The 12,077-nt window shown below is 38.1% G+C and overlaps 1 protein-coding gene across 1 annotated transcript in view; it reads left to right on the top strand.

The window, feature by feature from the left end:
* LOC107700589 (tropomodulin-2-like) overlaps window positions 1–12,077 on the top strand; it is a 39,812-nt gene that overhangs the window by 17,760 nt on the left and 9,975 nt on the right. The window contains exons 4-6 of the mRNA XM_016502308.1: window positions 9,569–9,691; window positions 10,932–11,003; window positions 11,121–11,251. Of these exons, the coding sequence (XP_016357794.1) occupies window positions 9,569–9,691; window positions 10,932–11,003; window positions 11,121–11,251 (326 nt within the window). The remainder of the gene's footprint in view (window positions 1–9,568; window positions 9,692–10,931; window positions 11,004–11,120; window positions 11,252–12,077) is intronic.

Raw genomic sequence — 12,077 nt, 5'->3', positions numbered from 1 at the left:
GATGATCTTTTCCGTCTATATGCGAATGCGTGTAAAGTACAAGCCTAGTTTACATTATAAATAATAGTTTAACATTCAAATACATTACGAATATGGAAACATTTGTATTTGTGCCGAATGAGACGCGAGCAATAAGCTCCAAATACATCCAGCCAAGCCCGCGCTCGCTCCATCTCTGTATGCAGGTATGCACTGTCACGATCTAATGCACTGTAAATGCCGGATTTTTAAAAACAAATAGGCCTACCGGAATGCAAAAATTTAAAATCTGGCATTTTCCGGAACAGGATCCAGCAGGATCAAATTAAGTACTGGTCATAATACTCACATGATAATGTTTGATGTGAGCAACAGTGTGTTTTACTGCAGCAGCGCCGATGGAAGCGGTTCACTGACTGCGCAGCACAGCCACACGCGCCACAGTTACGTTTGGGATCATTTTATTTTTAATGCCATAATGTCAGTTGAAAACATTGCAATTGTGTTTTAAAATACAACAACGAGCACCACGAAACCATTTAAAGAGGCGCGTTCAGCGATCTCCGTGACGGGATAGGAAACAGTCAACAAAGTAAAATGATCTCAAACGAGCTCTCTTCATTTGATCAAATGATCATAATCACATCTATTCATTTTACAATCCTGCTATTAGCATTTTATTCAGACTAAATCCCCTTTAAATCGGGTGAGAAAGCGGGTTTTTTTTTTGAGTAACTTTTGCACATCCTGTCATGCCGGGCTGCATAGACGCATTTTGCAACATTAAGGTTAACGATTAATCGATTAATTGATCGTCAATTTAAACGACGATCGATCATGGAAATGATCGAAAATTGACGTCCCTAGTACGAGCATATTAGGTATACTTTTTGTGTGACTTTGTTCAACAAATGTTATTGTTTTCTTTGTGCACAACAAGTATTCTCATACCTTCATAAAATTACGGTTGACCCACGGATGCAAGACAACAAACTAAAATGGCGATCTAATATTAAAGGTGCACTAAGCGATTTTTGTCAAACGATGTTGATATTTGAAAGCACCAAAACAAACACGCCCATACCCCAACAGGACCTCGCCCTTATTCTGAAATCTCCGCCCCACACGTACATACACAACCATGGCAATGACGATCGCGGAAACAATTTAAGATGACACACAAGCATATTCAAACAAAAGTCAACACGGATGAGTTGTGTGAGAAGCAAAATCAACATTACTCCCCTATAAAGAAGAAACAACGCAGCCTCAGCGTCTGATTCAAGCCCTTCCTGTTCCTCGAGTTCTCTCCAGCACTGAAAAGCTGTTCCGATATTTACGTGGATCCTTACTAGGCTTGCCGCGATAGACGGTGCTGACGGTGATACCTGTGTTAAGCCGCAACACCGGTTATGTCACTTGCCCACCGCGTCACCGACCCCCACCGTCGTTTTGATTTTTTTATAGTAATAAAAATCTTTTAGTACAGTAAAAGAACAGACACTACAATTAAAAACTGAACGCGGCTGCTCAATGCAGCGTGCCGAACGACAGTCGCATCACAGATCAGATTTCATTTCTCCAGTGAGGAGAGTGAGTCGAGCTGTCTGACAAGAAGAGTACGCTAAAGTGAGTTTGATGTTGTATTTTGTTGTTGCATTCAAGCAATTGATGCCGAACTGCCGCTAATTCGAAAACTGAAAGTAAAATGAGCATGGCGCTTTTAAGCTATTTAAAAGCGAAGGAAAGCGAAGAAAATAGGGAAAATTCAAACGAACTAAAAACGAACAATTGATTTACTCCGAATTGCCACTATTTTAAAGTGAAAGTAAAATGTGCACACCGCTTTTACAAGCTATTTAAAAGTGAAGGAAAGCGAGGAAAAGAGGGAACGCCCCGCCCCCACGGTGATACCGGTATTACCGGTGTTGTCACACGTCGATTAACCGGTGGGAAAATTTCCTCACCGTCACAACCCTAATCCTTACCTGATTGTAACCCTTCTTTTTAATGTTTTGTTTCTCTGATATCCCCCCCCCCTTTTTAATTTTTTTAAATCTCTCTATATTCAATCTGCTAATATCTGTCCTGTGCACTCAAATTGAGCGCTCTCTTCCCTCTATCATTACAAGACACGCCCCCTTACTGCTGATTGGCTACAAGTGTGTTTTGGGACTAGGTCCGACGCTGTGGTCAAAAGCGTTTTTCAATAATCGCTTGGTGCACCTTTAACAAAATCCAGTTCTTAAAATAATTCTGAATCCAATTTAGCTTATTAAAATAAATTGGTAAACCTGAAATGACAATAAATACACCGTTGTCACATTACAGTTATAGGTTATATTAAATATCACATTGTTATTATTCCTTCTAGGCAGTTTCCTCATAGATCTATGCATCTTAAATTAAAATAATGTAGAACACCTCCTGTATAAATGACCTCCGCATGTATGTTGTTTGTTAATTGGGATTCCTTCTAATTCGGTCAACAAACAGGTTCCACAGAAAATCAGTATTCCAGCAGAAAAGCACACTTAACAGGGTAAACCGGTAAAGCAGACCAGTCTGATCAGCAGTAACCTGTGACTCACATGAAAAATGATTTTCCTGATTGATGGAACTGAACACTTAAGTGACATTTCCATATACAAGAGTCCATCCAGATGTTTTTTGTTGCCTGTGGGCATTCTCACTAATTGATTTGAGTAAATTTAGCTTTATGAATTTTGGGAATGTTTCCAGGCATTTTCTGGACTGTCAGGAAAGTGAAACTCTACAGGAAGAGATCTAAAGATAGAGTGTCTTTAGAGTATGTCTAACATTTCTCTCCTGGGCACCAGCTTCTCGTCTGTTAAATCCATCATCTCGGATGGGTTTAGGATTTCTCACACTCAGCATACATTAGCCTGTAATGGATAAATACACTCAGTTTTTACATTAGTGTGAACAGTAGTGTGTGCATAAGTGTAGTAGCCTCTTTTCCAGTTCTAAGAACAGTAAGGAATGGTTACAGTTTTATTTCCACTAGGGGTGCTCCGATCAGGAATTTTTAGGCTGATCACATAAAGCAGTATCTGCCTATACGATCACAGATACCGATCTTTTTAAAGCCTTATTTTTATCATGTAGAATTATTTTTAGTAATACTCCAATCATTTATAATTTATACATTTATTCAGGGCCTCAATTTCATTTTTGAAAATGGGGGAAATTTCCCTCTTATAGGTGACTCTTGTGAGAGGAGATTTTTTATTTTTTTTATTTGAGGGGTGGATGATTTAGATAATTTTTCAAAAATATATATTTATCTCACCTAAATGTTTGATCATGCAGTGCATTTTTGTTTTTACACTCATGCAATTGTTGCACAATAGCTTACACACAGCACAAAACAGTTGCTCAAGCAAGTGACAACACATTTAAACTACTTTTCTTATGTTATCACAAACATTCTAAATTAAAACTTACCATTGACAGAAACCGTCAGCTCTACTGCCTTTCCTTTTGCTTTTAAATCTTTATTACAAGCAATCCCGCGGTTCATAAAGAACTTTGTTTTCCTTCCTCCACGAATGCCATCTATTTTTGCCTTGTTTATCTAAAAGTGCTCTTTTCCTTTAAGCCTTGCCTAAAAGCCATATGTATTGACTGTGAAACATGGTAGACTTTAATTATATGCATTTATAGTGTAATTACTACATTTTCGTTTTCATATTTACCGCTAAAAATGTGCTGTCACTATAATTCAGCACGTGTAGCTGCAGACGCACCGCTCCTGGAACGCACTGCCGGACACCAACCGTGTGCAGGCTGAACGCTTTAATCCGTTAACATGAGCACGGAAAAAATATGTACCGCATAGGCCTACACACTGCGAACGGAATAATGTGAACCTGGCGTTATGTGTGTGCGCTGGGAGTGTGCATGAGCGCACGGTCTCCAGGAGAGCGAGCGAGTGATGAATGGTTAAACACTGGCAAGAATAAAAAAGAAATGCAATTTATAAACTTTAGTGACATCACTGCCTCGATTGTGTAAGTGACAATTCCTGTGTCAACTGTGCAGCGTGCAGCTCGCTTATAGTCAGATGTGATGTGTGGTGATTTGAAGTCATTTGCACATTTTGAGAGAGAAATCGAGAGAGTGCGTGCGGTGATTCACTCACGCTGTTTGTTAAATTATGTCTCACAGAAAGTTTTCAAATGACTTTATAAGTTATTTAATGAAGAAATATGAATTGCACCTCACTTTCAGCATTATAAGTATTTCACAAGCGCCAGACTGAGATGGTGCCGCTGCATGTCGTGCCAAATCTCTCACAGCAGACACGTCATCAGTTTGAGATCGGCCTTTATAGAGACTGCCGATTAAACATCCCAAAGCGATTATCGGCCGATAGTGTTCGGTAGCCGATCAATCGGAGCACCCCTAATTTCCACTTGAGCTTGGTTTGGCACGTCACGATTACAAATATTTCTACAAATTTTCAGCACTATTGGAAAACGGTTTGGTCCGATGGTGGAAAAGTGGCTAATTAGAGCTCAGTTTACAGCTCAGATTTACAGCTCAGATCTGTAAAAATCACAGGCACACATATAGTTGTCTTTCTCACACACCCTTGTTCTATTAGTCGTGGTTCATTTGCGTTGTGTAATGTTCTTTAGGTCACTGAATGCTAATGTCTCATCATAACTCAAGTCTCTGTGTACAGTAGAAACAAAATAGTTTAGAAGTTGCTTTAGCATACATCGAAGTTGTTGTGTTTTTTTAGAAAGTATGCATTAAATTGATCAAAGTGACTGTCACAACTTTCACAACTGCTTTTAATATTGATAATTATTAGAACTCAAGAATTACTTGAGCACCAAATTAGCATATTAGAATGCTTTTGAAAGGACCGTGTGACACTGAAGAGTAATGTCTGCTGCAAATTCAGCAAAATTTAGATTTTAAATGATATTCACAATACTATTGCTTTTACTCTGTTTTATATCAAAGAAATGCAGTCTTGGTGCAAATCTTACAGAGCTTAAACTTTTAAACGGTGTTGTATTTTAAATTAATTAGATTTTTTTGTGCCCTGTTTGAGAATTGTTTTTCTTTTTTTTTTAACAATTTAGATCGGCACATCTCACTCAATACTGATTAAGTGGTTTTTCAGTGTGTTGAGGGTCTCTTTTAACTCTCAAGTGTTTTCACAACTTCTAGTTTAGGATTTGCTAGACTGGAATTTGAGAACATTTGTTCAATCTCAATGTCTGAGAACAAATGAGGAAACAGGAAGTGCTGGAATTCCTCTGGGATGAAGTCTAAATGGCCCTTGGCGACAGAGAGAATTTGAGAGATATTCATCTCTGCCAAGTGCTGCGTATCTCTTTTTTTCATACTGTAATACAGTCAGGGCGGGTACACATGACACAAAAAGAGTTTGTTGCTGAGGCATCATTTGATACACCTCAGTGGACAGATCTGTTGTAATGAGTGAATGCAATGGAAATCTTGACTCCATGGATTTGTTGATGCCCATGTGTCTTCTCTCTGATTTTCTCTATTTGCTCTGCTGTCCTGCTGAGGGCCTTTAGAGTGCAGCTGGCTATGACAGCCTGTGCAGAAAGACTCCTCTGTACTGGTCCACAGGGGAGGACTCTGTGATTGGGTCGTGAAAGGACAGGAAGTAGTTAGGGAGGTAGAGGTCAGCCAAGATCAGCTCAGCGGCTCAGCTGAGCCCAAGAGACACACTGTGATGGGTCGAGCTCCTCTCTCTTCTGGTTCTGACTGGTTTTGTGCTGCAGGCTTTCTCTGTACCACAGCGGTTTACATGAACAGAACAAAAAACAACCGCTAAATAAAGGGCTTAAATAAAACGTTCCCTCTTTTCTCTGTGTGAGGTCTGCTTAACAAAGATGCCCCTTCAGATCCAGTACAGAACTGCTCTGTTCATATCTGCCATTCAGAATCAGATGTCTGTTCAGTTTCTGTCATCATGGTAATAGAACAAAACCAAACAGTTTGTGGTGTGGATAGTTTTAATATTTTAAAATGCTATTTATTCCGGTAATGGTAAAGCATAATTTTCAGCAGACATGACTCCAGTCTTCAGTGTCACACGAGCCTTCAGAAATGATTCTAATATGCTTTTTTCAGGATTCTTTGAATACAAAATTCAAAAGAACAGCATTTATGTGATATAGAAATAATTTGTAACATTTATGTTTTTACTGTCACTTTTTTTGTAATGTAACATTTAATGCGTCATTGCTCAAAAGTATTAATTTCTTAAAGAAAAAACAAAATACATCTTGCTGACACCAATTTTTTTTTTCAACGGTAGTGTAGTGAAGGCTAATCCAAAGTCTGTTGGTTTATGATCTGGGCTTTTTAAAACGGAAGGTTGGATTCCAGATAGTAGTACGTATCAACAAGTGACCTCAGATTAATGCAGAGAAGCTGTGCTGCAGTACGTCACACTGAATAACAGCATCTGTGTAATAACCAAATGCTGTTTTATTGTGTTGACATGAAGAGAGCATAACAGTACAGGAATACAGAGTCTCCATTACTACAGTGGGAGAGAATTAGCTCATTTCCAGCATGATGCATGTTTTAATTTGCTCTTGTTAAAATAGTTGAGGGGTGACCTAATCTGCATCATTCGGCCCTGCTGTTTTCACTTCAGTGCTGGCTTTTAGGTTCCAATTGCATAAGAACAATTGTACTGTTTTAGCTCATGTTGTTCATTTTAATCATCAAGTGTCCTGAATGCATTAACTTTGTCTTGAAATGTTTTTTTTTTTTTTTTTTAAGAGTTTTATTAAATATTATTTGTCGCTGAAGAAGACTGTGTGTACTGTGTATGGCAGATATCCTCTAACGTCACGTGAATATTCATCTATTTATGACAGATATACTCTATAATACTCTCTTTAAGCAGTCTCTGCTTTCCTCATCAGTTGCTCTGCGAATATTTTCTGCAAACATGTTGTTGTTTTTTTTCTGGTTCACATTCATTTTTTTGCACTGATAACATGTGTTTGGAATTCAGCCACACCTCAAACACAAAGCCTGTTCTTGTGTCCAGAGCAGTGAGACAGGTCTTAGAACCCTCGGCCTGTTCCTGTTAGGAACTCTAGTGTGCCAAGTTAAAAACTAAACAATAACTTGTGTTGTGCCTTAAAGTACCCTTTAAAATTAAAAGTGTTAAAATTGCTGTAACGCACTGCCTCTTTTGGCTTATTGCTTTTCTTTTACTCATTAAAATGTGAGTGTTTCACAGTCACCGAATCAGGATTAGAAAAATACAAACCAATCATATGTTTGACATCAGTGGAGTCTCTCCAAACTGTGTCGTGTCGTGTGTTTCCAAACCTCACAGGCCTGAGTGAGTACTGCTTCTGTCCAGCGTGGAAAAGGAAGCTGCGTATGATTATGGAGTAGATAGTTCTGCTGGTTCAGGCCAGAGCCGCGGTTTAATCACATCTCTGTGTAATGAGAAGTTACATCTGCTATTATAATGGCTGGAAAGATTATGTCATACATAAAAGTCTAGAATCATCATGTAACGTCATAGACCCTTAAAGGAATACTTACCTATGAATGAAATGTGCCAAACCCTACATTATTTTAGAGTTCAACGGTGCCGGTTTACTTTTTCAGTGGCCTTGTTATCAGAAGGTTTTTCCCGTTTATTTTCCCAATAGGGATTTTGAAAAAAGTCTTAAAGAGTTACAAGCTACAGGGTGAACCAAAACATTACAAACTTTGATTTGAAGCAAAAAGTGTTTGAAAATTGGACAAAAAGACAAAAGTACAAGACTGGTCATTTTATTGCAAAAATATTGCAAATATTTAAGTATTTTGAGAGTGTAGGAAAACTGACTCCATGTCTTTTGCCTAAAGTGTTCTTTTAGCAAGATTAAGGCTACTTGTTGCAATTCTCTGATTGGTGGAAATTTCTCTGCGAAATCATGGGTAATGTAGTTTTTTTTTTTTTTACCAGGAATTTCTCTGATAAAAGAGTAATTGAAAATAATATTCATTTTCGGGTTTAACAAAAGCATTTACCATTGATTAACAATCTCATAGCTCACAGTAGGTCTGTCTATAAAGTTACTGTTCCTTATGGTGAAAATTAATGGGATTTTTACTTCCAGAACCCGACTGTTGCAGAACATCTCCTTTTGTTTTCAGTGGAAGAAAGAAATGATACGTGTTTGGAACAGCATGATGACAGAATGTTCATCTTTAAATGTCTCTCAAAATCCAGCATGAGTTGGAATGTTCCATATTTGCTTCTAATGGGCTGAGGAGCCGCACAAATCTTGATGGACATCAAATAATGACGTTCCAGGAGTCTTTTTATTCTTTGTGAAACATCCGATTCAAATTGTGACATTATGAGGTTTTACTGAAACGGAAGAACTGAATGTTTTCAGCAGAACCCTCCCTTCAGTCACTCAGTATGAGAGAGATCAGCAGTCACACGTCCTGAATAAAGCTGTAGAGTGTGTTGTTCACTGTCCAGAGAGAATGAACTCGTCACAAGACCAGCCTCACATTACCGACCTCATTATCAGCGTTACAGAGAGTCCAATAGCATTGGAGTCTGGATGAGGTCAAGCAGTGAACTGTTATCATGATGGGCCTGCTGTGCACCATCATTATCTGTGTGTCGAGTTCATAAACGCCAGCTATTCATACAGCTGGACATCATGTCTGACCACCCTCTCTCTCTGCTGAGGTCTTCAGTAGCGATGTAGTCTTTTTACAGTTTTCAGTGAAGTAAAGGGCTGCTCACTTTTCTTGAGTTTTCATCATTTGACTGGGCTGCTTTTTCAAGCATGTATGTTTGGAAGTGGGAGAGTTCTTGTATTGTTTGAATGTAAAGAAGAATTTTTATGTGGAACTACTTCCATGTTCATGTATTCAGTCTTGTAGTGTGACATTTGCATTAGTTTTTAAAAGAAATTATTTTATTTAGCAAAGATGGATTAAATTGATCAAGACTTTTACTGTATATTATTATGAAAAAGAGCTATTTTAAATTAATGCTGTTCTTTTGAACTCTATTCATCAAATAACTTTCTATTCAATAAGAAAAAATGTATCACAATTCCCACAAAAATATGAAGAAGCACAACCGTTTTCAATACTGATAATTATAATAATTGTTTCTGTATTTTTCTGTATTTTTCATCAAATAAATGTAGCCTTGGTGAGCATAAGAGACTCATTTAAAAAAGATAAAAAAAGCCCTTACTGTCATGAAACTTTTAACATTAGTCTAAGTTAAATATTAGACACCAACCACGATCACATGAATCTTTTCAGTGGTGCAATGGAGGTTAAAGGCTCAACCCAGTGGAGTCGTGCTGAAGATTTTTGTCTTTTGAGCCTTTGGGCATTCAAAAGCTTATTTCATCTATGTCCATTTACTTCCTTTTTGGCCTAAACTTTTCCAGGTCAGAATGTCTACCTTGGGTTGTTTTGCCAAGTGTATAGTGTAAATGCAGATATCAGATATGTCACTTTTGAAAGAAGATGCAAGTTATGCCATTGTTACTTATCACTTTTTTGTCTTTTTGTTCTACAGGAAAGGTATGGATTCCCAAAAAGAAACCAATCGAGATCCATCAGGAGGAAGCCACGACCCTTGACCCGGAATTGGAAGAGGCACTTTCTAGCGCTACTGACACAGAACTGCATGACCTGGCAGGTAAAAACCGCTACAGAATCTCACAAACAGTGATAATGGGAGATCAGCAAGAGACAGAAGGGGCTTTCGCACTGGAGGAAACTTTTAATTTTTCCTAGAACTATTGGCGGAAGTTCTCGCTTTTTGGCGTATTCGCACCACAGGAAATAGGGAACGTATTTAGTTATAGGAACTCCGTTTGGGGGTACTAAATTATCTCCTACTTCAGAGTAGAGTCTAAAACAGTTCTATAGGAACTACCAGTGACGTATATGTATGCTGATTTTCCAAACTCTTATGAAACACAGGTTATCTGTATTTTTAAAAAGCTGTGTAAAAATGTTCACTCCACGAACATGGAAAACAACGATAACGGCATTTACCTGTTGTCTGCAGCACTGTGTTCTTTTCTCAGCCTCGATGATATGTAACACTGCAAGTTGTCATAGGAGATGTAGGCAGATTTTCGTGCTCTTTTAATCGCGTAAATTGTGCATTTACATTCCATCTCCGTTCTCACGAAACCCACGGCACACAACAAAAACAGCTCCAAAAATGTTTGTAAATGGCATGAATAAAGACGTCGCTGTCGGCCGCTTCAGAGTTCCTGCTGCCGGTGCGAATGCAACCAGGAAAACGGCCTGAGGAAGAAATTGGTTCTCTTGGAACCACCCTGCTGGATAGTTCCTAGAACTGAGCTCTTAGAACTATGTGGTGCGAAAGCACCTAGAGAGAACGTTAATATCACTAGGGTTAGTTTTATTGCTTTAAGCCTGAATGAACAGCTCTGTGCTATCTATTGTTCTAGTGTGTTCTGTTACTCTCACTGCAATATTTTTTCCCTCCTTGACTATGGGGGTCTGAACGCCCACACTGCATCCATCACAGCTCCAGAATAAAACCGCAAACACATCCTCTCTCTCTCTCTAAACAGCCTCTTTCAACACGCTGCTTTAAGAGATTGTTCCTGGCTGGTTTCCCTCACTGCATGATTCATTATAACCCTGATAAGCTTTATACTCTTCATGTGCTGGATGTGTTTTTTTGGTCAGCTGTGCCGAAACACAGGAATGTGAAAGTGGCTTCATGCAGTAACATCTAGAATACCATAGTAAAAATAGTAGTGAAGTGCTGCACATAAGCATTAAGCAGCTTTTTTTTAATGCACTGTGAATTACTGCACTTTATCATGATGTTTTCATGTGGGCGTTTTAAATACTTTTTTGTGTATATTGTAACAGTTCTGTGTTGTGTTCTCTAGCTATTCTTGGAGTAAACACACTGGTGACGAGCACGCAGAGCTATGACGGCACCTGTATAGACGGTTATAACAGTGAGTTTATTATTCTACAAGTTGATTTCATCTTTCAGCAGATACCATAGTCGTGTTGTCTTCTCATGCATTCGTGACACAGTAGAAGCTCATTTGTGAATGTTGTGTTTGTTATAGATGTTATTAAGGGAGAAAAGGTAAAGCCAGTTTTTGATGAGCCACCAAACCCTACAAAAGTGGAGGAAACTCTGCAGCGGATAAAATCCAATGATTCCTCGCTGACCGAAGTCAACCTCAACAACATGAAGGTAATGAGATTCAGTTTAGTACACTCAAACCAAGACACTTAAAGGGATAGTTCATCCAAAAATGAAAATTCTGTCATTAATTACTCACCCTCATGTCGTTCCAAAACCGTTAGACCTCCGTTCATCTTCGGAACACAAATTAAGGTATTTTTGATAAATTCTGAGAGAAAACAACATATCCGTGTGACGCAGCTGACACAGAACAGCATACGCTGTTTACGTTCAGTGGATATTCTCCAAAATTGCACCAGGGTGACGCAGAGGAGACGAATTGTTGAATAAAATTAATGACAGAATTTTCATTTTTGGGTGGACTAACCCTTTAATGGCCAAAATAAAAATGCATTAAAGTAATTTTTATATTTATGATGATTATTAATTTTATATTGCCAACAAATTACTACCAAATACGCTTTAGTCCAAACATTTGATACTGCCTGATATTTGACAATCTGGAATAAAAAAATAATAATTTGATTGGAAATGCACATATATTGTGAATTATGTCTGTCACTAATTAAATTATTGGCATGTTGCTCCTTTGTACAGACGGCCTGCTTTTCTTGGTTCCACTAAAGCAGAGTATGTTCTATGAAACATTCTCAAATTATGCTGGAGAACATGATTATCAGGTTTTGTTCTGCTCATTAAATTTAAAGGTGGACGCACCAAATAATGCAACACTTTAACTCAAATTATGGTGATTTGTGAAGCATTTTCAGTTGTGTTCTCAAATGCAGATGTTTTAGACTTTGGACTTTTTGGTTATTTAATCAAATAACAAATACTATATATAAATAATATATAAATTATTTATATATATATA

The sequence above is a fragment of the Sinocyclocheilus anshuiensis genome, unplaced genomic scaffold (genome assembly GCF_001515605.1).
Source record: "Sinocyclocheilus anshuiensis isolate Anshui unplaced genomic scaffold, SAMN03320099.WGS_v1.1 scaffold1372, whole genome shotgun sequence".
Taxonomy (NCBI): Eukaryota; Metazoa; Chordata; class Actinopteri; order Cypriniformes; family Cyprinidae; genus Sinocyclocheilus; species Sinocyclocheilus anshuiensis.
The sequence above is the reverse complement of the archived record's forward strand: the minus strand, read 5'-3'. Positions and strand labels throughout refer to the sequence as shown.